We start from the raw sequence: 26,042 nt of genomic DNA, 5'->3' as shown, positions 1-26,042 counted from the left end.
TACGATAAACTGACACGTGGACAATAAAATATTTCTTATCAAACATTTTAATGATCATATAATGTGTGATCATCCTTCTCTGAGTAAATGTATTACTCTGGGACACTGATTAGTGAAACAATTCAGTAAGCAGCTCCTACTTGCCCCTCGGCCCCACCCACATGTACACTTGCCCCTCGGCCCCACCCTACACGTACGCTGATATTTCATCTTCGTTTTCTTTTTTAAATCCTTATCCACATCCCCAAACACAGTTGGATTTGAAAATGATGTGAAAACACAGACACGAGCTCATCATGTTAGTAGGTGGTTAACGTGATGAGCTCAGAAATAGCGTTGTTTAAACGATAGTGGAAAACGAAAACAAAGATGGGAGGAAAAAAGAAAGGATTCTTAAATGTTACACATTTATTTAACTGTGGACAATGGCGTACGTCTCTACATGTCCGGGACACACGTCCTCACTGCATTGAGACAGAAACATACAGACAGACATTACTGTGACGCCGTCGCTGTCTGTATCTTTGCGGACAGACGGACAGACAGACGGACAGGTGTGATGGCCGGGTGGTGAGAGTACGCAAGCCTGCAGCCTGCTAGAGTTCAGTCTGACAGTTCACACACCTGGTTCTTTCACTTTATATCCGTTTCCCAGAATTCATCAGCTTTGTTGTGTAAAAAAAGAAAAGAAAAGAAACAAAAACAGAACTGGGGACAGTAATGAAGAGGTGGATGACGTGGTGCTGCGGTGCTCTACTCCAGAACCACAGTGCCCCCTGCTGCTTCTAGAGCCGCCTTCAGTTTCTCTGCCTCCTCTTTGGAAACGTTCGCCCGGATCTCCTGAGGCAGCGACTCCACCAGCTTCTTAGCCTTCAGAAACGAGAAATTAAGAGCGAGCTCTGGATGAATGAAAGCTAATCAGGCAAATAATATCGGAATCATTCTGTAAATCATTTCAAATCATTTACTGCTTGTTTTTCGAATGTTTTATGAGACATTGCGTTTAAGGAGAAACTCTCAGAAATCATTGTGCAAAACATCCTGGTGCTTATTTTACTGATTTCTGACAAAAAAAAAGAATGTAAAACAAAAACTAAATTTAAAAAGAGTGAATTTCTAATCTTATATTCTATGAAATTCACTTTTGTGTATATACACACACTGTGTACATAAAATACATATCGTCGCTGTCAGATGGAATCCTCGTATCTCCAAAACCGTTATTTTTCAGGACATTAAAAAAACGCCGTACCTTATCTGCAGTACACAGGGTTTAGTCCGCGTTGCAGTGGATTGTCTTGCACTAAATTCCTGTCCTCAGACGAGCACCAGAACTAGCGGGGGTCAAGATTTTTTTTTCTTTGAGCCCAGAGTTTTGAAGACATTTACCTCAGAAGACGTGTTGATTCGTTGCGACTCTTATTAAGGAGAAATATGCCGCGAAGCTCTCACACGGAGTGAGGAAGAGGTGGACAGTTGAAGTGTCCAATGGAGTTATGAGATTTGCGCTCAAGCTATTTTCAAGACTTTAGATTGGTTAATAACTTGTAAAAATAACAGACCCACGTGGTGACTGACCAATAGCATCGATATGTGAAAAAATATGAAATTGACCAAATTTGGACATACGAGGTTTCCGCCCGACAGCGACGATACGTAATGTTTCCCTTAATGCGAGTGTCGAGTAAAAAAAAAATCCTAAAAACTATCAAATTGAAGAATCCAATCCAATCGTTAACAGAGTTTAAAGGTGCCCTTCCACACAAAACCGTTTTTACTTGTATTTTTTGATATGTGTTAGGTCCACATGTGTTTGTGTTGTGTCGTGAATGTGAAAACGAACTGTTACCTCCCCGGTTAGTTCTAGCCACTTAAAAGAAATAAGGGGAGAAATCAGGTCAGTTGGAAAAGCTGGTCACTCTGACGTCAGAGTGACTGAGCTCATTAATATTCATGAGCTCTCCCTCTTGAGACCGCGCCCCCAGAATTCGTGTAGCTCAGTGAGTTTCCTATACAGCAAGGATGGCTGAACGTCAACGGGCTCGTGAAGAAGCCGTTCTGCCGCAATTCAAGGTGATTGTAAACAAATTTCCTCTAGCCTAGGCTACTTATTGCGCTGGGTGAATGAATAGTCATGCTCTCATATCCTAACGGTTAGCCAATCGGAGCCAAGCAGCATAGCTCATTTGAATATTCATGAGAACTGGCGCAAATCGAGCTGAGTCTTCCTGCAGGCTTTCTATACCACACTAGAATGGCTTGAAACAAGGTAACCAAGGCATTATTTCCACAAAAAAAGTTAGAGTCCATGGTGAACTTACATTACACAAAAGTAATGAAATACGTGTGGCAGGGCACCTTTAAGGCTTTAAAAACCAGAGACTTTAAATTACTCCCGCTGAGAGGTGAGCATTTCCAGACACACTCCTGTCTCAGGTTTATTCTCACCTGTACGAGATTCAACCCTTGAATGCAGTTCTTCACTTCCTTAATCAGCTTGACTTTATCCTCCGCCTTCAGCTCGGTCAGTTTGACGGTGAAATGGGTTTTCTCCTTCTTCACCGGGGCAGCGTCTTCCTCCGCCACCTGGAAATAAACAGTGTCGAGTGAACGATTATCTTTAACCCAGTGTGAGGACAACGCTGTGGACGGAAATGCCCAGTATCTTTATCGTATAAAGGTAAATGTGAGTACAATCATCAAGCTGTTACATCAGAACAGAGAGACGAACACAGGGCAGATTTACGCTCCACATTTAAATTAAGTAAACTGGTACATGCATGAAAGTATTTCTGACTAACTAGAGACATGGGAGATTTAATATTTTAATATATTCACCAAAAAAATAAAAAATAAATAAATAAATATTATATATATATATATACATACATACATACATATACATATATATATACATACATATACATTATATATATATATATATATATATATATATATATATATATATATATATATATACATATACATATATACATATACACACACACACACACACACACACCATCACTTACTTTATACCCACTATAAGCAAAGGTTTAGTCCTGAATAATGCTGGATATTTTGATCATCTCACACTGGAAACTCAGATTTTTTTTCACTACACTACAATCAGATCTACTGTTCTAGAAAAATCTAATGAACACCTCCTGACCAATCAGAATCCAGAATTCAACAGGACTGAAAATATAACAGCAGGATGCATGAAGATGTGTTGTAATATATAGATTTGACGACACACCTATATAAAAGACGATTTACAAATTAAGCTACAATAATAAATTTACTTATTAGAATAAAAGAAATTGTAACTTTTGAAAGGTGTGTTTCTGTAAACTACTGAATGTTTAACGATTTGTTTCGTCTTTAAAATCAAAAAATCTTTACCGGCGCTGCAGAGGCGGTCGGGGCGGCAGCCATCGCGCCCATCGGCATCAACCCCACATCCTGAATGTTCAGCGTTTTCTGAGGAAAGGACACAAAATTGTAAATTAGTAAGTCATCTCTGTTGACTCTGTGTTTTCACTTCCTGTTTTTTGTTTGTTTGTATTTTTTTACCTTGAGCAGCTCATTGAGGTCAGACACCTCTAACAGGGTGAGGCTGGAGATGTCGTTGACCAGCTGCTGGATTTTGGGCGAGTACTGCTTGGGTGTTCCGTCTAACGGCGGCGTCGCTAAGGCATCGGAGAGATGGGAGGGGCTACAGTGGAGCGCTCGCAGTGCGGACAGAGCTGGAGCAGACAGGTGATGCCTACAGACGGTCAACAACAACAGCAACAAACATGGAGTAAAAAAATAAAAACCTCACAGTTGTACTTTTTGAACTGATCGGTCAGAAGATTGATGTTGATCTTTCCAGACTAGCAGCTCCTGAGGGGTTTATATTCCAGAGAAACACAGAATATTTCAGTAATGAGATCTCTGTTTAACATTTACAGAAGGAGTCTCCAGGGTCAGATTTATAACATCCATTTCCCTTCCATGGAAAAGTCTTTAGTAAAGACGAGTTGAAGGTTGTTCAATAATTTGATGAGCGAAAGAAGAGATGCAGGTGAGGGGACGACTGTTTAACGCTTCTAGAGTGATCCTTTGTTTTGGGGACAATTAACAAATCTCTATTTTACAGCTTTTTTTTTTTTATTTCTATTTTAAATAAATAAACAAACAAACAAACCTTGTCATGAAGACCTGGTGGAAAACACAGTTATAGCTTTACCTCGGACTGTTATGAAGCACTGACACTGGAGACTCCTTCTATAAACGTCTATTAAAGTCCCCTGTGTGAGCTGTTAGTCTACAAACGATGAATTATTACAACATAAATCACTAATTCAGCACTGTGATTAGAAGCTGCACTAATACCAGAGACTGCTAAAGAAAATGAATCAACACCTTTTAGCCAATCAGAAGCCAGATCTCACCAGAACTATAAGCTATCAGCACTAATTTGTCTGACAGCAAAATAATAAACTATTAGATCATACAAAGGGGTCTGTGGTGGAAGTAGAAAACGTGTGTGAAACACTAAATGAGTGTGTGTGTGAGTGTGTGTGTGTGTGTGTGTGAGTGTATGTGTGTGTGACAAAGACAGCATGATATTTGACCTTGTACAGAATCCATCCCATTCCTCTACAAGCTAACAAGCTAAAGCTGTTAGCAAGGAACCTGATCATAATCATGGAGAATAATGAGCTATGAACACGACGTTGTCTCAGAGGACAGAACGAGTATAAAAGAGACGGTGGAGGAGAACAAACGCGTCTAGTGAAGGACTGATGCTGCGGATTTGAGTGCTAGCTAGCAGGCTAACTCTCTCTCTCCTGATGATTATCACACTGCTTAAGCTTAATTAAATAACCATAAAATAGCTCAGGATAGTTTATCTGCCGGATCACAACATCTTGAACGTTTAACAAAAATTAATAAATATTAACATTAGGAATAAAACCCATTTTTTGCCATCGCATCGTCTGCTAAACTGATGGCCGTATTCCAAAATACCGCGAATTTTGAAGCCGAGTGCACTAGATAGTGCGCGCGCACCGCTCTAACACGAGCCCTTGAAGTGCGCCTATACACAAAGATGCGCGCCGTTTGGGATACGGCCCATTACCGGGTCATTTCTTTTTTTTTTTTTTTTTACTCACCGGTGTGTTTTTGCGGCTATCCGCAGCGAGTTCCGGATACAGTGCAAAGTGCAGTACATTTTTCTTTCCTGTCGCTTCTTTCCAAACAAACAACCAACCACCGGCTGCTTATAACACTGCACAAACTTGTCAAAGCTCTCTGTCACTCTCACAAGCACATGGCGTCCTACACTCTCAGACCCTGACCTACCCACAATGCACTACGGCGACATCTTTGCTCACGTTGTTGCCAGACACTTCCACAAACCCTCCTTTTCTTTAACGAAGTAAATATATATATATGTATATTATTTTTTACAGCCTGTTGTTTTATTTTCTGTTTTTTTATTTCCTTCCTATCTTCTTTTTTTATTGTATTCATTTTGATCTGCATTCCCTACACGTTCTTGTACGTTTAGTTTAATAACTTAATAAATATCAATAAAATCAATTTAATAAAGTTAATAAGATTAAAATAAAACGTAGTCCGTCACGTTAAAGTCCTCCATCCTGAACACTTTGCCTTATAAAAACGCGGACACTTTAGACTCCTTCGATAAACCTGTGATTAGACAATGTGTCTCGTTATGACGTGAACATTTGTAAGAGGGATTACTTTTAATTTGGCAACCGGCGAACATTCTTCGTCAAAGAGGCACAACTTTATGTAAAAGGCACGAGTACAGATTCTGTCAGTGTTATTTATGTGGTGCACTGATTCTAATGCTAAGTGGTGGCCACTTTATTAGGCACACCTCAGTTACAGACAAAAAGAATGTCCAATTTCAGCTCATTGTTCAGATATTTGCATTAATTTCTTCTCTTAAACTGAAATTAAATGTTAAACACAATGTCCTTTATATGACCTACACATTGTCCAGTTAAAAATCCCTTTGCTCACAACAAACACCAGATAATTAACCAGTTTCCAGATAATCCATAAAAAATGTTTTACGTTCATTCTTTTTTTATTCTCAGATTTATCGACGTATTACAAATTAATTGAGAAAATGAATATTCATGTGTTGGGATTTTGTTCACATGTTTTACATTTGACTTATTGTATCCCAACAATACAGCAGCTAATGTTCATCCCTGTCCACTGCTTCTGTCTTTCTACCATCCAGAAATTGTACCAGCTCTGATCGTCTTCCGTGCGATGAAGATGTTGGACCTCCACTGAGACCAGGCCGACTCTGTGAGGATCCTGAGGCATCTAGAGATCTACCAGCTCCAGTTAGACTCTGCTATACTAAAGAGGAGATGTCCACACACGTGGACAAAATTGTTGGTACCCTTCGGTCAATGAAAGAAAAACTCACAATGGTCAGAGAAAAAACTTTAATCTGACAAAAGTAATAATAAACATTCTATGAATGTTAACCAATGAAAGTCAGACATTGCTTTTCAACCATGCTTACTCCATGTGGTCTTTGAGGACAACAATCTCCTCATCAATACATTTATCAGACTGTATATTTATAATCACACCCTCCAGTGTCACCCATATGAGGATGAGGTTCCCCTTTGAGTCTGGTTCCTCACAAGGTTCCTTCCTTTACTATCTAAGGGAGTTTCTCCTCTCCACAGTCACCTGAGTCACCTCAGACTTGTTCATCAGGGATAAATACAAACACATTTAAATATATCTAATATTAATCTTGAATTTTGTATTATTTTAATCTTTATATTATTCTATATAATAACCTTTTGTTCTATGTTTATGTTCTGTAAAGCTGCTTTGAGACGATGTCGATTGTAAAAAGCGCTATACAAATAAACTTGAACTGAACTGAATATTTACTGTAAATATATTTCCAGCTTTTTAGATCATTTTTATTGAGATTGTATTTAAATGAAGTCTCATCTGCATAAATTAATTTGCTAAAAGTTTAAAAACAAAACAAACAAAAAAAATATTGATTTTGAAATAATCTCAGAAATGATTGAGCATTGATTAATTACGTCTTCCACGGTTTAAAAATTAATAAATAATTAATGTAGCTACACATAACAGTCTTCTGAGCAGAAGTGCAGAAACGAGGAGGAGCTCCGGAAGCTTCTTAATCTTCTGCCAGATCATCAGTCTGCAGTGACGTCCTCAATTTTGCAGGAAAAAAAATGACAATCATTGCCATGTTTCCCTTGTTATTTCAGACACAAGATGCACCCACACTGGACGTTTACACTGATTTATCATCTTTGTGCGTCAGGGTTGGTCTTCCGGAATGATAAGTTTACGCTCAGTGACTCTTGCAAAGATGACAAGCTGCTCATATTAACATCATGAGAGCGGGAGAAAAAAAAATAGGCTGGTGAAGGAGTGAACTTGTGTAGCTGCTATAACATAAAAGAGAACAGGAACAAACCTAAAGAGTTCAATATAACAATAATCGTTCTGTCGTTAGGGAATAAATGGCAAGTTACTGTGGTAACAGAGGAATAAAACGCTTCAGGATGTGCTGTTCTTGGAAAAGGCCGAACCATAGTGATCACTTCACCCTTTTTAAACACTTACACACACTTTAGTCTTCATGTATACTGAGTAATACTCACACACACACATTCACAAACACAAACAAGATGACATGTTTGCATTCACACACATCACTGTACCATATTCAGTGACTTCCTCTACTTCTGATTTCTTTGTCTCTTATTGATTCCTTACCTTTTTTTGTTCCCTACGTTAGTGAAATGGCTTTTTCCTATCAAGGACAGTTGTAAAAAAAACATTTCACTATATTTCGTACCGTGTATGAGACAAAAATCTAGCTGGTGTTTAATAAAATCACTCTCTCGTCCCGTTCTTGTCGATCAGCTCCATACCAACCAAAGACGTCTTTTTGTCCTTCCTTCTCAAAGTTAACATCAATTTGTACCAAAATGCACAAAAGAAATAGAACATTAAATGACAAAATGTAAAAATGGATGTCAGAAATAAACTTCATTAGAATGGCATCAGACTTTCATCCCTCTGCAATCTGAGCACTGAAATTCTCCATCAAGTTACTGTAGTTTTTGGGGGAAAATATATATTATATATATAAAAAATATTTAAAAAATAATAAATAAAAAAATAAAACAAAAAATTAAGTTCCCTAAAGTACAGTGTATGTGTCATTTTTAAAATTGTATTAAACCTTTTATATAAATTTGTTTCCCCTTGTTATTTCAGACACAAGAAAAGATGCACGGATGCCAAAATGTGCACGATAAAAGAATGAGATATTTATTAAATATAATCTTTAAACTCTTTCCTGGAGTCATACAGATCAGTAGGATGGAAGGAAGCTTTCCACAGACGTCATTAAAGGGTTACAGAACTGCTCACTGCTCGATGGACGTAACGACATGCAGTACAAGCGACTTCGATAGATCCTTCGACTGAATCGCAATGATCTGTAGAACCCGATGAGAAAGCGCAGGATTTCCTTCATCTCCGGGACGTCCTGGCGTTCACATTTTCTTTTATTGTCAACTCGTCGTCGTGTCCTAGACTCGAGATGTTAAATCTAGTAAAACTTTAATTGTTTATTTATTTACTTTTTAAAACACACACGAGTTGATTTTGTACAAATCGGCATGAAATGCAAAAGGAAAAAAAAAAAACAAAAAAAAAACAAAAAAAAAAAAACAACCCTATACAGCACCGTCCCATCGATATAATCTAATATACGAAAGCGGAGACTGCGACGGTTATTAGCTAGGATTCAGTGATGATTCTAAATGCAGAGAGGAAAAAAAAACCCAATAATATCTTTTCAAACTTTGATTCTGATGATGGTTGTGAGCACTGCTCTGGAATGTTGGGATGCGTGTCAGCGTACGAGCGAGAGGCGGCGCTCGGACATCGTATCGATGACGGAGTGAGAAATCCGATCTAAGATAAGCTGCAGTTCTTGGATTTGATCCTGCTTTGTAAAGCTTCTTGAATAAAATGAAAACACCTTCATCACGGACGGACGACTGAACACATGCAGATCGACTTTATAAAAATACGAGATGGTCACGTCTTATTCGCTGTTTCTTTGATACATGTTCTGTCGATATTCAAGGATACAGATGACCAGTTAAGAGGCGTTTCATAAGGAAACACTACATACATTTGGAGAGGTTTCGCAGAACCATTTCTAGCCTCCTCTCTGAATAAAGCAGTGAGAGAGAGAGAGATTCATATTTTCATTAATAGATGGTCACGGAAAAATTGCAAGTGGACTGACTTACTCTGTGTGTGTGTGTGTGTGTGTGTGTGTGTGTGTGTGTGTGGAGGGTGGGGCAGGGACACAGGAGAGAAAAGAGCAGAGCTCTGACTGTAGTGTAAAGGATCAGGCAAGAGTATGGAGGTTTAGTCAAAGGAGATGAGTTGAGCCTCTGCACTGCCTGCAGGGGGCTGCTGGGGCTGCTGCTGAGGACCACCAGGGGGCGCCATCTGCGTACACACATACGCCAAAGGTAAATTAACAGCTTTCAATGGTAACACTTTAACACAGAAAGTAACACAGAAACACTTAAAGGTGCGGTGCACGATGTTTGAAAGCCAATGTTGACATTTGAAATCACCAAAACAAACACGCCCCTAACCCAAATGGGTGTCACCCCTGTTTTTATAGCTCCACCCATACATACATACGTAACCCAGGCAACTATTATGGCGGAACCTGCTGGGGCGGCTGGCCGAGGGGAGATTTATCATCAATAAACGAACACAATGAATAATACTATGGTAATACAAATGTGTTTTTGTAGTACTGTGTGTTGTACCGTGAAAGGTTTAGCTCCATTTCACACGGAAGACGACGTTCAACACATAGAACCCGAGGCGGAGGTAACGACAGGTCTCCGCCATGTCAGTGTTTCAATCGCTTTATGCTAATGTTAGACATGCGCACTGAATACTCTCTCTGCCGCATATTGACAAGACACGCCCCTTTCTGCTCATTGGCTACACCAGCAGTGACCAATCTTATCCACAAAGAGCTGGTGTGGGTGCAGGTTTTCATTCCAACCAAGCAGAAACCACACCTGATTCCACACTTGGCTTTTAGAAGACTCTGGTGTAGCTTCTGCTTGGTTGGAATGAAAACCTGCACCCACACCAGCCCTTTGTGGATAAGATTGGAGACGGCTGGGCTACACGTTTGTTTTGTTTGTTGGCCCGACTCAGTTTTCTGAAGCATTTTTCAAACATCATGCACTGCCCCTTTAAAAAAAATCCCCAACCTGAAAAGAAACCTAAAATGATTAATTTCCATCTACTGGTGTGGAATCCTCTGTTCTGATTGGTCAGGTGGTGTTGAGCCATTTTCTTTAACAGTAGGTCTTAGTAAGTAACAGTGGACAGATAATATTAATGCACGTTACTGTGTACTAACAGCTCACTCCGCGATATTGGGAGGATCTTACAAGATCTCGATGACCTCACCTGTTGGTACATGGGTTGTTGGCCAGGTATGTACTGCTGCTGAGCAGGCATGTTGGGGTCCTGTCCAGGATGTGCGGAGATCATGTTCTACACGGACAAGAGTGAGACGAGGTTAACGCTGGAATACATTCGCTCATCGTCGATCGTGTAAGACGTCTGGATCACTTTTTTCTGAACATGAAGTCATGCTAGAGATCTGAAGGAAAACGTTATATTGTCTGTGTGAGAATCCTGACCTGCATGTTGTACGGCTGGTAGCCCATGTAGGCCATGCCGTTGGTCGGGGCAGCTTGGGACATCGGGGGCAAACTCTGAGCTTGAGACGGCACATTTTGCTGTGAACAAAACAGTGGTTTAAAACTGTTAACGTTTCAAAACGGAGACTGAAGGCGGTCATAATGCAGATCATTTGGATGCAGACTGAATCCACCTTGCTCAGAATCTCAGTTGTTTTAGTCCACACCAAGTGTGAATGTTATGTTCTCACCTTCTTAAAGCCCCACCAGGGTGCCATTAATAAAGCCTGAACAGTGTGTGTATATTAAACTCATTTTATATAGTCACAATTAAAAAGATCAACAAGTACATAGGTAGCTTTTGATTATATTTAAGTAGTTTTTTCTCCCCAACCAATAACGTTCCTGACACCCAAACCTTGACAGCACATCATTGGGCAAACAACGTGACTAGATTCTTGCATAGTATTCAAGCTTTAAAATAAATAAATAAATAAATAAATAAATAAATAAAAGCCAAGTAAGTAAAATAAAAATACCCCAACCTTACCTGGTAGCCCTGTGTCGGTGTGGGCTGGTAGTTAGTGTATGGAGGACTGGTATTAAGAGGCGGAGCCTGACCAGGGGCAGCGGGTTGCCCACCGCTACCTGCTGTCTGATACATGTACGCGTTCACCATGTTGGGATCTGAAAACACACAATCTGCATTACTGCTTATTATTTTGTTTTTTAGAAACTATAAATCCAGCAATAAGGAACTTAAAATACTAAACTTAAAGATGGAGCTCAACAACACCACCACAATGTCAGATTTATCCATGTGGCACTCACCTGTAGCTGACACTGGCATGGCCTGGTAGGGTCCGCCCCCGGGCTGCCCGGGTTGGTTCATGTAGACCCCGTGCATAGGAGAGCCCTCCACTGATCCAGCCGGGCTGAAGGTGCCGGGGTAACTGGGGGGGCCAGCAGGTTGATACACCACCCCTCCTGCCACGTTAGGCGGCAGTGACTGCATCTGTAGCACACGACACACATCATAACTCCACCAGACAGCACGACAATATGCAGATTCAGTATCAAACGTGTGTGGCATCCGATGCGGTAACGAACGAAACGAGCCGAGCCCCTTCACTTATTTTATAATCACGATACCTCACCTGGGCGTAGGGCAGGGAAAAGGCAGGCATCTGAGCACGCATCTGGATGGTGTGTTTCTGCTGCTCCAGACGCATCTGTCGCTCCTTCTCCTGCTCCTGCAGACGCTGAATAGCCAGCTGTCGCTGCATCTCCAGATATTCCTGTGAGCGATAAGAAACGTGACTGATCAACAATCAGAGTGCAATTGTGTGCGCGAGTAAATATGAGGGAAAATCAGCTTGAATATTAATTACTAGATTAACGTATTCTCTACCACTTCCTGAGACTTCTAGAGCACTCACTTGTTTCTTCTGCCTCATGATCTCTAGTTTCTGGGCGAGCTGGATCTGCCGCTGTCTTTCGGCCTCCTCGGCGGCATGGCGCAGTTTCTCGCGGTGTTCGTCTCTCAGAGCGTTCAGAGCAGCCCGTGCATCCCGAACCTGCGCCAGCTTATCCTGTAGCCCCTCGTAGTACACTACAGACAAAGAGAACCAAAAGGTCATCGCTGAGTGATCAGATTAATTGTTCCACGTTGAAAAGCAAGGAGGTAACGCAGACTCACGTCTCTTCTCGTCAAGCTGGTTGAGGAGCTCCAGCAGCTGTGGGTGCATGTTGTTGATGGACTGGAAGAGGGAGAGCACGGCGCTGTCGTTGGTGATACTGCGACCACGCATGTGGTTGCTTTTCACCCGGTTCAAGAAGGTAGTGACGGCGTTCTGCAGAGCTTTGAGGAACTGCTCGTGGTTCTCCTCCGATTCTCCGTTCTGGTATTGCTGCTGAAGAAGCGCATCGCATCACGTCACGTCACGTTACTTCGAGTGAGAAAAGGCTTACACAAAAAGGTGCGGAACTTTCTGAGCACACACACTTAACACTTAAATGTACCTCTACTATGTTGATGGGCTGAACAGGGGGGTGGCTTTCCACTGGCTGGCTGATTGGCATCGGTTCAGCCAATGGCACAGGAGCAGGAGCAGAAGGGGTGGGACTCTTGCGGACCTCTTCCTGCTTTTTCTCCCAGTAAGTCCTATTCAGATAACGAGCCAGCTGGAAAAGATAAATATATACAGTACGTCGTCACGCCGTTGTCCTACAGCTTAGTGACATCGTGCCGCATGCTGTAGTAGAAGCTCCATCTTGTGAGGAACACAGATTGGAGATGCTTACCTCAGGGTCAACTTCTTCAGCTGAAGGAGCAGACGAGTTCTAAAGAGAAAATCAGACGAGGTTTACGATCACGGGCTCTCAAGAAAAACCCATCACACACAGCAACGATTACTAATTATACAGCCCTCATCATTACAACATCTAAACCACCCTTTAGATGCCCTTACCACAGGAGAGGTGTAAAGAGTGCTGACGGGTGGAGCGGAGGAGGTCACCGGAGTCGGATCGGCTTTGGGGTACACGGGGTACGAGCTCTTCTGCCTCTGCATGTACAGAAGAGTTGTTATGAAAAAGAAAGACAAGAGGCAGATAGATCACAGACGACTCCAATAGAAAGAAGGAATGAATGCACATCCCACCACTCTCTCCTTCTCCTCAGCTTCACTCTGAGACAGAGCGATGGCCAGCTGCAGCTCCTCTTCCTCTTGCAGCGCTGCCTCGTCTCTCTTGGGAGGCATCTGTGGAGACGGAGCAGACAAATAACCCGGGCACATCCGTAAATAAACAGCGGAGAAGATAGAACGAGTGCAGAACGGGAACATGGCTTTCCAGTGATTGTTATTAAATGGTTTTTTTTGAAGAAAACGTTCATTTAATAATAAGCACAGCAAGCTTATGCTCTTGATAGCTATGTCCCCATTGAGCAGTAGTGTAAAAAAAGTTGCATCGAATGAATGAAGTTATTTATTTATTTACCTGATCAACCAGATCACAATCCTCCGTAGCCACAGCACCTACCTGAGACTGCTGGGCCAGAGGGCTGGTCAGGTACTCGGGGGGCAGCTCGGTCTGGCCGCTGCTACTGCTGCTGCTGCTGACGCTCTTCCCTTCGGCTTTCCTGGAAGGAGGAGAGAGGGAGGGGTGGCTGCTAAAAAGGAGGGATCAGGAGACACAAACAGATGAGAAAATCTCAGAAAGAAGATGCAGAATACTTCTTGAGAACATGGATTCACCGAGACACGGTAAGTATGTGAAGTGTGTGTGTGTGTTTTGGGGGATTGCTGGCTCATTTCCACTCTGGCTTACTTGTTAAGTTGCTCGAAGCAAGGCTCACACACTCGCACCTCTTTCTCGATGCCGAACTTGGGGATAGTGGAGTATTTGGAGGAGCATTTGCCACAGAAGATCTGCCCACATGCCCTGCAGTGGTGCTGAAGGACAAGAAACGGCACACATCAGGAAACGCCATCACCGCTATTACACCAGTATTACTGATCGGGGGGCGAGGGGGATGACGAGCTGTCTCAGAAAGGTTATTGAATCGGTGAAGCGATCTTTCACACACAGAAATTTCTAGCACTGTTTATTACACATGGTTCTGTAGACAGGTTTCTGACTCATCTGATACAACTCACTACATCATGTCAGGTAAAGATGACGGTGTGTGTGTGTGTGTGTGTGTGTGTGTGTTTACCTTTCGGGTCATCACACCAAATTGAACTCTGCACCTGTGGCATTCCTCGGCATCCACCCAATCAGGAGCCTGGAGAAAAAAAAAAACAAAACAAAAAAAAAAAAACACACAAAATGATCATCATTCTAATAATTCCCACATCACAATCAGTGCCCTCAATAGCACGGTCTCTCCAGCAGGACGGCTCACCCTCTCTGCGGCAAACATGGCGTCGCTCTCTTTAAACTCCGGGAAAACATGACCTGCCGGAGCGCAGAAGAACAAAATCAGACGTGCTGCTTTGCTTTAGATTTTAACACTCTGTTATTTAAACCAATTGTGCTTCGTACCTTCCACCTTCATGATTTGGTAAGTGTCTTGAACCACTTTGTACTTGGGCTCGTTGCGGAAGGCGTGCGACCAGGCCTGGATCAGGTACAGGATCTTATTTCTGACGTTCGGCTCGGTTTGTTTCTGAGGACAGAAGAGATACGATAAGTAACATCAGTGCAACACATGGTTCACTTTCTCTACACATTTAGGATCTAGGATTCACTAAGGGCCTTTTTACACCTGGTCAGTTCATGCGTTTTCTGTGATCAGATAGCTATCCGATGGTAAAAACACCAGGTCTAAATGCCCTCCGAAACGTTTTCGTTTCAGATGGTACAAACCACTTCAGGAGGTGGTCTGGGACGCATTTCAGATGAAACTGGACAGGTGTAAATGAATGTGGTTGTTCAAGCCACATACGTCAGCGCTATACTCCTCCCAAACGGAAGTACGTCACTCGCGAGTGATCTTTCACCCAGTTTTCGTCTTCTTTTTGATTGCGTTCTGAAAACCGCACACACCAAATCGTGTTTCGTTTCAATTACACCGGAAATGAGGTAAAATATATTAGCATTTTCGACGGCAGTAGAAAGATCGGCTCCATATCCGATTCGCCGAGACGCATTTATGTGGCCTAGTTTTAACAAATCAGATAGCTATCAGATCACAGAAAACACATGAAGTGACCAGGTGTAAAAAGGCCCTTAGAGGCAGAATGAAGCATGACAACACACCAGGACTATATAGATGCTGAGACAAATCAACTGGGCTTGTGATACAATTTAATCCCATCTACAACCTCAACACGATAACATCAGCTAATCCACCTTGATCTATTACTCTGAGACCTTCAACAGAAACCAAGACATTTTGTGGACGTTGTAAACAGAAGCAAAACGCTTTGTTACTAAACAACTCTTTTTAGACGTTACCTTTCACATCGTGTGTCATCAGCAGCTTGATTTGGACGATCAACAAAGCTAAAAACTTTCATTTCTCATTTTGACACTTTGCTGAAACTCCCCAGACGACATGTGACACGATGACGCAACCAGGAAGTAAAGTCTAGTATGACTCATCATGAAGGGCATGATCATAACAGAAGAACAATGTTGTGTATACAGTGTAATAATCTCATTAATAAGCCTCACGTCACAACGGTATCTGAGATTTTTCCAGATCTTTAAGCACTCACAGACCTCAGGAATATTTTAAAAAGCTACCAGTAAGTCCAAGCATTTTACACATACAGTAATCAGTAAGAAAACACATAGCATGCTAAGAAAACGCCATCTTTTTTTTTCTCTACACACGATGCACTTACACTATGCAAGCTAGCTTCTAGTGTATGCATTTACCCCCCCCCCCCCCCCCCCCCCCCCCCCCCCCCCCCCCCCCCCCGAAATACAAGTCGGTTTTCCAATAACTGGTGAAATGCACATAACACAACTCTTAACTTTAAAGGTGCGGTGCACGATGTTTGGAAGCCAATGTTGACATTTGAAATCACCAAAACAAACACGCCCCTAACCCAAATGGGTGTCACCCCTGTTTTGATAGCTCCGCCCACATACGTAAGTAACCCAGGCAACTATTATGGCGGAACCTGCTGGGGCGGCTGGCCGAGGGGTTATTTTTATCAATAAATGAACACAATGAGTAACACTATGGTAATACACATGTGTTTTTGTAGTACTGTGTGTTGTACTGTGAAAGGTTTAGCTCCGTTTCACACGGAAGATGACGTTCAACACCTAGAACCCGAGGCAGAGGTAACGGCAGGTATCTGCCATGACAATGTTTCAATCACTTTATGCTAATGCGCACTGAACACTCTCTCCGCCGCATACTGACAAGACACGCCCCTTTCTGCTCATTGGCTACACGTTTGTTTTGTTAGTCAGACCGACTCAGTTTTCTGAAGCATTTCTCAAACATACTTTAATAGAATAAAGTGAATAAATAAATAAATAAATAAATAACCAAACAAATAAATAATCACATAACGTGGGCTAACTTAAGACATCTTATGTCCACAAGAGTGTTGTCAAAACGTCATCTTGAATTCAACTGATTTCATACAGCAGCTGGAAGCCCCGCCCCCTTTCCACCATTTAAGCAAACTGCGAGCGTTGAGTGTATGAATTGTTCAACGTTCAATTCGACTGCCGAATTGTTTTCAAGTGCATCATCCATGTACTTGAACACACTAATCACACCACATATACTACAAAATGATGTAGAATAGTGCATAAGTATGCTATGAGAGATGCTGGGTTAAGAATGATACCTAAATGAAATCTCTTCGATACCTGATGTGGTGTAATAAAGCTTTACCTTAAACAGCTCCTTGAGTTCCTCCATTGTCTGCTTACTCGCCACTTCATCATGGATCGTCTGGCCACAGTTCTTCACCACCGACTCCAGAACCTGGTTAACACACACACAGACACAGACACACAGACAGACACACAGACAGACACACAGACAGACACACAGACAGACACACAGACAGACACACAGACAGACACACAGACAGACACACAGACAGACACACACACACACACAGACACACACACACAGACACACACACACAGACACACACACACAGACACACACACACAGACACACACACACAGACACACACACACAGACACACACACACAGACACACACACACAGACACACACACACAGACACACACACACAGACACACACACACAGACAGACACACACAGACAGACACACACAGACAGACACACACAGACAGACACACACAGACAGACACACACACACAGACAGACACACACACACAGACAGACACACACACAGACAGACACACACACAGACAGACACACACACAGACAGACACACACACACAGACACACACACACAGACACACACACACAGACACACACACACAGACACACACAGACAGACACACACACAGACAGACAGACACGTCACTTCCTCAACAAATTCTATGACTCTGTACTGCGTATTGTTGTGTTCTTTATCATAACGAACAAAGTAGCTCTTACCTCTAGGCCATAGATTGCCACGTGCGGATTTTTGTCGTTGAGCTTCTTCTTGATGGCCGCGATTGCATATTTAGCCCTGTGATTAATGAAAACAGTAATTTTATATCTCTGACATGTATATTCGCTACAGCCTGGTGAACTTGGAGCCGGCGTGATGAGGACTTACTGCGTGTCTCCCTGGCGGATGAGGTCGCAGATCTGCAGGATGGATTCCCAGTCTGTCTCCAGCAACAGCTGACTGGTAGCTTTGTCTGTAAAACAGGATGGATGATACGTGAACACCACAGACTGGTCATAAGATGAGGCATGCACTGTGTGGACACAATAGTCACCCGCAATTCTCACTTCCCACTAACTCTCTGTTCCTAATGACCCACATTCAAGATCTAAATGAGCTTCAGATCAAGCGGAAATGATCAGATATTCAAGATGTTTTAGGAGGCCCAGAGAGGAGACACGGTGTTCACCCTGCACACAGCCAGTAATACAGGATGAGCTGCACTTCCTCAGAGTGCAAATACACAGCCATTAGACTCCCATTTTTCCCCAAATAGGGCAAATTCTACCTGATTTCCTTCAGAAAAATAATCTGCACAAACTCGTGTATGTTTTGTCTAGAAGGAGGACTGTGTTGAGCTGGTAGCTCAGTGCACATCATCCTGCCACTGATACACTGAGTCATCACCATACAGTAGAGTTTTACTGAAATCGACCTTTCAGTCACCTTTAACACTCCTGTCCCACTGCTCCCTTTTATTATATGTGAAATTTTTTTTGTGTAAAAAATTAAACAATAAACATCTTTGTATTATTTTACTGATGGTGTACATATTATTATTATTATAAATATATAAACACTTTTTTTCCACTTTAAATGTGATTTAAAAATTCAACTAATGTATAATAGTCTATACCTATAATAATAGCGACCTTGTCCTATAACACAGTCACAGTCAGAAAAACTGTGTGTGTGTGTGTGTGTGTGTGTGTATATATATATATATATATATATATATATATACACACACACACACACACATATATACATATATATACACACACACACACACACATATATATAATGTATATGTGTGTGTGTATATATATATATATATATATATATATATATATATATATATATATATATATATATATATATTATATAATATATATATATATATATATATAGATATATATATAGATATATATACACACACACAGTTTTTCCCCATGACATCATATCTGGCTTAAACATCTAACACAGGGATTATTAACTGTGTTCTGTAATTCATCCTCCATCTCTAATTACTACCCCTTTCTCAAGTACCAGGTAAATCCTTAATATCTAAATGTTTACTGTTCTCATGCCAGATATGCAAGTACAGTATGTATGTATGTACGAAGAGCACCTTATACACCACAACAAATTCCTTGTGTCTGTACACACTTGGTGAATGTTTCTGATTCTGATTCATATATTGTGTGTTTGTATACATTTAATGTATGTGTGTATGTATGTATGTATGTATGTATGTATGTATAAACATATAGTTTATAGAGGAAAATGTACATGCATATATATACTTGCATGTACATATACCTAATGTATATGCATGTGTGTGTGTAATATATATATATATATATATATATATATATATATATATATATATATATATATATATATATACACACATACATACACACACACACACACACACACACACACACACACACACACATTTAAGACATATACACGTGTGTACATTAGATATATTCACATATACAAGTATATATGTATGTATATTTTCCTCTATAAACTATATGCTTCTTTAAACACTACTCATGAGATTTATCTTCACATTAATTTATTTCACAGATTATTTCATAAATGAGGCAGAAAATACAACCAACAGCCGCAAAAATGGTTCAATGACAATCAACGGTTAAATTAGAACAGACCTCATGACCTCTACATTCATCATTCATTAAACTAACAGCCTTTACTTTAATAGTTATTGTTTATATACACGTTTGTGAGCTATTTGTAATCTTTTACATGTTGCTAAGCACAAAAAAACAGAGACAGGACTCCGAAACAAGGCCAGCTGACTTTACTAGTGTCACAAATCTGGGGTGAAATGTTTGCTAATTATGTAAAGCTTTAACTTGTAAATAAGCTCATTTAGTTACCTCGGTTGTTTAAACGAAAGTAGGGACGTGTGATATTTAATTATATACCTACATTAAACATTACTAGCTATCTACATTAGCAAGACGCACAAAGCTAGCACTGTAAACATTAGCTAACTAGCTTGCTAATGCGGCTAACTTGGCGTCCTTTATCGCTTAAGAAACACACGGAGCGTGAGATTAACTACTTATCGGACGGATTAATTTTTATATCGCTAAACAATTTAACACCGAGGATGTCATCAGAATTAAGGCTTCCGTTTATACACAATAGATCGGTTGCTACTATGAATTCCTTTAGTTTGTTCCCCAACCGTTTTCAGGCAGGTCCCAAGTTTTAGCATTTTGATTGGCTAGAAATTTGCACTTTGCATATTTGTATCGTCTATGATTTCTTGGACGTGGTGTCAGCGTAACGCAACGACCAATCAGAAAATAGAAGGCGGGACCTCGTAAACGCAAAACGGGTGGGGAACGCGATTAACTTGGCAGCCACAGCCCCGCTAGTTAGCTAACTATCAATACAGTTTTCAGCCCGGAAACCATGAATATTTATCAAACGTTATCGTCAGAGTGTATTAAATAAACAAGTAAATACATTAAACATACCCAACAGCCTTTCAAATGTACCGCCGCCTTTTCCCATGGTTAAGTTCTTATCGAACACTTGATGACTTGACGCTTCTATATTCTCTTCAACCGAACCTTTCTTTACACGTCACGTGTGTGGATGAAAAACGTGACACTCACTTCCGGTTGTAGCGTCAGTAGGTCCTAAAAAAAGTGTTCTAAACCGTGTGATGCAGTGACGTTTGTGTATTATAGATATTTTTTAATTCAGCCCCTTGATAAAAAAAACAACTACTTTTTCTATTCATGTACAGTTTAGTCTCATGCTAATTATAGCTTGACATAGGATTAAAAAACTCAGTCCATTTTTGAAACAAAGGGCTGTTCTGAGACTCTGTACTGTCTAGTTATAAAATAATGCTCATGTAAGTGTTTTAAAAGAATGAAATGCTAAACTAATTAGGGGTCCAAGCCCCGAAGGGACGTAGACACCTATTGTTATTGTTAGTTTTCTTATTATTATTATTAATATTCCGTCCGTCATTGAAGTCAATGGCAGCCCATAGAACCGTACGTAGGAAAGTTATGAAATTTGGCACACATGTAGAGGCCAGTCTTAGAAGTTACTGTAGCAACTTTGGTGTGTCTAGCTCAAACCGTCTAGCGCCACCAACAGTCCAAAAACCCAATTTTGTGCTGAATCGTAAGGCCTAGAGGCAAAATTCTTGCAACATCTGAATCAGAATCAGAATCACAAAGGTCTTTATGAGGGACACACACACATTTACACACACATTTACACACACATTTACACACACACACTTACTCACACTCGCACACTCACACACACAGACACACACAGACACACTCACTCACACACACACACTTACTCACACTCGCACACTCACATACTCACACAGACACTCACACACACTCACACACGCACTCACACTCACACACACACAGACACACACAGACACTCACACACACACACACTCACACACCCTCTCACACACACACACACAGACACTCACACTCACACAGACGAGGAACACACACACTTACACACACATTTACACACACACTCGCACACTCACATACTCACACACACTCACATACACACACATTTACACACACACTCTCACACACACTCACACACACAGACACACACACTCACACACACACACATACACTTACACACACACTTACTCACAATCGAAAACATACTCACACACTCATACTCACACACACACACTCTCTCACACACACACACAGACAAACACACACAGACACTCACACACACTCACACACACGCACTCACACACACACACACTCACACAGACACACACACACTCACACACACAGACACACACACACACCCTCTCACACACACACAGACACACACAGACACTCACACAGACACACACTCACACAGACGAGGAACACACACTTACACACACATTTACACACACTCGCACACTCACATACTCACACACACACTCACATACACACACATTTACACACACACTCTCTCTCTCACACACACACACACACACACACTTTTGTCAAGTATGTTTTCACATACGAGGAACACACACACATTGACACACATACACACACAGACACACACACTCACACACACTCACACACACATTGACACACACACTCACACACACATTGACACACACAGACACACAGACACTCACACTCACACACACACAGACACACAGACATGCACACAAACACACACACACACATGGGGTCAAGCCGATCAGATGCGCTCAGAACATGTCGCTGATGAAACATACCAAGTTTCCACACTCGCACACTCACATACTCACTCGTACACTCACATACTCACACACATACACACACATTTACACACACACACACAGACACACACACACATGCACACTCACACAGACACACTCACACACACACTTTATTGCCAAGTATGTTTTCACATACGAGGAACACACACACACACATTTACACACACACACTCATTCACACTCGCACACTTACTCACACTTGCACACTCACATACTCACTCGCACACTCACACTCACATACACACACTCACAGTTACACACTCACTAACACTCACTCACACTCGCACACACTCACACTTACACACACTCACACTCGCACACTTACTCACACTCACACTTACACACACACTCACACACTTACACACACACTCACACACTCACACTTACACACACACTCACACTTACACACACACTCACACTTACACACACATACACACACATTTTGAATTTTCACGTTAAGTTCAGTATTTTACCAATACAATGCCATATCGCTACGAAGCTTGGTATGGTTCATCAGCGACATGTTCTGAGCGCATCTGATCGGCTTGACCCCGGTATCGCTGCTTGCAGCTATATTTATTATTATTATTATTATTATTAAATTCCAGTGGATATGCAAAATGGTGTCCCACAAGGTTCTGTTTAAGCCCACTATAGTTCTGAAAATGAAAATATTGACTATAGCTTTATTAATTGACTATAACCAAGCTATGTCTGTTCACTTTAACTGCTGAGATTAAAGCGCAGGTCCGAGTTCACGCATGTGCGACGCCGCTACATATGGGTTGTAGAAATCCTTGATGATGGAGTGGGCCGTCCAGCACACGGGCACGAGGTAGAGGAACCCTGTGAAGGCAAAGAGTATACGAGATGCGAGCCAGCCGGGCCTCAAAGCTCGGTTGTCCCACACACTTGGTGCACTTGATGCCCAGGACGCAGATTGCCAGCGCCAGAGTGCAGAAGAGGACGGAGAGCACAGTGAGGCCATGTGCGGTGCAGTGGATATGCAAAATGGTGTCCCACAAGGTTCTGTTTAAGCCCACTATAGTTCCAAAAATGAAAATATTGAATGTATTTATTGCTTTATTAATTGACTATGACCAAGCTATGGCGGTTCACTTTAACTGCTGAGACTGGGCAGCCAAAAATTGTGTGCGTGTGTGTTCACTGCTGTGTGTGTGCACTTTGTATGGGTTAAATGCAGAGAACAAATTCTGAGTATGGGTCACTTTACTTAGCCGTATGTCACGTCACTTTCACTTATCCTGTATTACTCAAATCACTAGAACAAAAACACCTTCAGTAGTTTTCTGACACTAAAGTCTTGGCTTGGTGTCTGTCTCTTCAGGGATCCTTTATATTTCCAATGTTTTCCTGTATTTGTTTTAAATTCCCCCACCAGTACCATTAGATCACACATGACTCACTAGCAGGACCACAAAACACTACAGGCTATTGTTGCTGCTGTGCCGGTCGTGCTCCATACAATAGCATTGTTTTGTTGGCGTACAGCAGCAGCCCCTAATCACTACAGTTAGATACAGTCACAGAGGGAGACGGCACGGGCCGAGTGTGTTCTCATCAGATACCGCTTCCACACAATGCAGAGTGTTTCTCAGCATGAAAGACACCTATCTATGGAAAGATAGACACACAGTAGCACAGTATACTGTGTACAATGCTAAAAATGGATCAATAACAAGAAATATTATATGAAATAGTTTTGTTAGACAAAAGTAATGTCTAAAACACTGTCGTTTTCTCAGAAATGCATGCATTTGCTTCTACATGCAATGTGACTCTGTCCACACTCTGTCCAATGAGTCCACACCAGGATGAATTGTATCTGTAGAAGGAAAAGTTGGAAAATACTGACCAACAAATATCAGCTCCTGAAAATCTTAATTCATATACTGGATTTATAAAAATCATACAAAATGGCCAAACTGTCTTTAAAAATAACTGTGATCATGTATTTCATCATCAGAAACTATGTAATCTTTATAAAGGCATGTTATATTGTCTTTAGTCTTATTTGATTTTCTCAGAGGTTCTACTCCTGGACATTTCTGTGGGCTCCATATGACTTCTCCACTGTTTTTCTCCCAAAAATATTATTTGAAATCCTTTTAAAAGTATTATAGAAAAAACTCCATTCACATAAAGGTTTGTGTTTGAAGACTATTGATTTAAAGTAGAATTTATTACCTTTCAATTTTGTTGTTTTGTTTATAGCAGCATTAACACATTATTTCATGAGAGGCTTTGGATGATGTCTTTATTTTTTTTTCCATACATGAATAAATACAGATAGAGTCAGAGAAAGAGAGAGAAAGAGGGTTATGTACGACGACACAAGAGGATGAAAAACTAAATAATGACATTTTTTTCACACTCTTCATTGCCTAGAGTTAGGCATTAACACTAAGCGCGACTAATAAAAAAACATTAACATTAACTGGAATGTATGACAATGGGGTAAACTAGCAGAGGGAAATGGTTTGGGCTGGACTGCAGTCGGTGTCCCTTTTTAAACGTAACCTTTGACCTGCGAGCTTCCCCCAGCCCGGCGTGGGCTGCTCTCTCCACTGCTGAAGGTGGGAGATGAGGGGATGCCTGGTGGGCTCGAGCCAGCGTAGAGCAGAGACCCACCGATGAGCAGCAGACCCGAGCCTCCCCAACCCAGGTAAAGCGCAGGTCCGAGTTCACGCTTGTGCGGCGCCGCTACATATGGGTTGTAGAAATCCTTGATGATGGAGTGGGCCGTCCAGCACACGGGCACGAGGTAGAGGAACCCTGCGACGGCAAAGAGTATACCAGAGATGCGAGCCAGCCGGGCCTCAAAGCTCGGCTGTCCCACACACTTGGTGCACTTGATGCCCAGGACGCCGAGAGCCAGCGCCAGAGTGCAGAAGAGGATGGAGAGCACAGTGAGGCCACGTGCCGCCTGCATGTCACTGGGTAGCGCCAGCATACTGTCGTACACCTTGCACTGAATCTCTCCAGTACTCTGCACGATGCAGTTCATCCACAGGCCTTCCCACGTGATCTGCGCCGTCACAATGTTGTTGCCGATGAAGGCAGTGACTCGCCACATGGGCAGAACACACACCAGGAAGCCACACACCCAGCCGATGATGGACATGATCAATCCCAGGAGCTGCATGCCCGTCGTCGCCATGCTGACTTTCTGTCTGAGCCGTGGGTGATTTTTATTTGGGTCCAAGAAAAAAAAACAAAAAACCTGCTTTGGAAAAGCTTCAACTCAGATTGAAGACGCTTTTCAACATTAGCAGGAGTCCTCGGTCCTGAATGTGGGTCAATTGGGACCTAAAAAAAAAAAAGAAAAAAATGATTACTTGGTTTGTTTTAATCACACTAATCACATAGCACCATTTCTCTTTTCTCCTGTATACTGTATAATGATTTATAATCCCGCTATCAGAAGACTCCAATTTGAGGGAGGTCTCAAGGTTTTCCTCTTCACTTTGTGTCACATCTGCTTTGCTCGTCAGAGATCTAAATCTACATCCTGATTTTAGATCAGACTGAAATAAACATGTGAGCGGATGTAA

At 41.6% G+C, this 26,042-nt stretch overlaps 3 protein-coding genes across 10 annotated transcripts; all 3 read right to left on the bottom strand.

Annotated features, from left to right (window-relative positions):
• Window positions 1-390: 390 nt before the first annotated feature.
• On the bottom strand, window positions 391-5,367 carry mrpl12 (mitochondrial ribosomal protein L12). The gene is made up of 5 exons (XM_060857295.1): window positions 5,166-5,367; window positions 3,577-3,769; window positions 3,406-3,483; window positions 2,449-2,586; window positions 391-870 (listed from the first exon to the last, which is right to left on the bottom strand). Exons 1-5 carry the CDS (start codon window positions 5,222-5,224, stop codon window positions 754-756), a joined length of 585 nt encoding a protein of 194 aa, XP_060713278.1. The 5' UTR covers window positions 5,225-5,367; the 3' UTR covers window positions 391-753.
• Window positions 5,368-8,353: 2,986 nt separating this feature from the next.
• Window positions 8,354-20,804, bottom strand: hgs (hepatocyte growth factor-regulated tyrosine kinase substrate). Of its 8 annotated transcripts, none has more exons than XM_060897205.1 (21): window positions 20,675-20,804; window positions 18,042-18,126; window positions 17,876-17,951; window positions 17,173-17,265; window positions 14,853-14,976; window positions 14,713-14,765; window positions 14,524-14,592; window positions 14,136-14,260; window positions 13,806-13,977; window positions 13,469-13,567; window positions 13,277-13,372; window positions 13,110-13,148; window positions 12,828-12,989; window positions 12,505-12,718; window positions 12,245-12,417; window positions 11,963-12,103; window positions 11,637-11,820; window positions 11,356-11,492; window positions 10,806-10,904; window positions 10,570-10,656; window positions 8,354-9,576 (listed from the first exon to the last, which is right to left on the bottom strand). In XM_060897205.1, the coding sequence occupies exons 1-21, from the start codon at window positions 20,709-20,711 to the stop codon at window positions 9,493-9,495; spliced, it is 2,349 nt and encodes a 782-aa protein (XP_060753188.1). In that variant the 5' UTR covers window positions 20,712-20,804; the 3' UTR covers window positions 8,354-9,492. The 8 variants fall into 8 exon arrangements, with proteins under 8 accessions (XP_060753188.1, XP_060753189.1, XP_060753192.1 ...); XM_060897206.1 differs by having other exon boundaries at window positions 12,505-12,715; XM_060897209.1 differs by having other exon boundaries at window positions 13,848-13,977.
• Window positions 20,805-24,728: 3,924 nt separating this feature from the next.
• cldnk (claudin k) lies at window positions 24,729-25,655 on the bottom strand. The gene has a single exon (XM_060897313.1). It carries the CDS (start codon window positions 25,646-25,648, stop codon window positions 24,998-25,000), a length of 651 nt encoding a protein of 216 aa, XP_060753296.1. The 5' UTR covers window positions 25,649-25,655; the 3' UTR covers window positions 24,729-24,997.
• Between the last annotated feature and the right edge of the window lie 387 nt (window positions 25,656-26,042).

The sequence above is a fragment of the Tachysurus vachellii genome, chromosome 21 (assembly GCF_030014155.1).
Source record: "Tachysurus vachellii isolate PV-2020 chromosome 21, HZAU_Pvac_v1, whole genome shotgun sequence".
NCBI classification, from domain to species: Eukaryota; Metazoa; Chordata; class Actinopteri; order Siluriformes; family Bagridae; genus Tachysurus; species Tachysurus vachellii.
The sequence above is the reverse complement of the archived record's forward strand: the minus strand, read 5'-3'. Positions and strand labels throughout refer to the sequence as shown.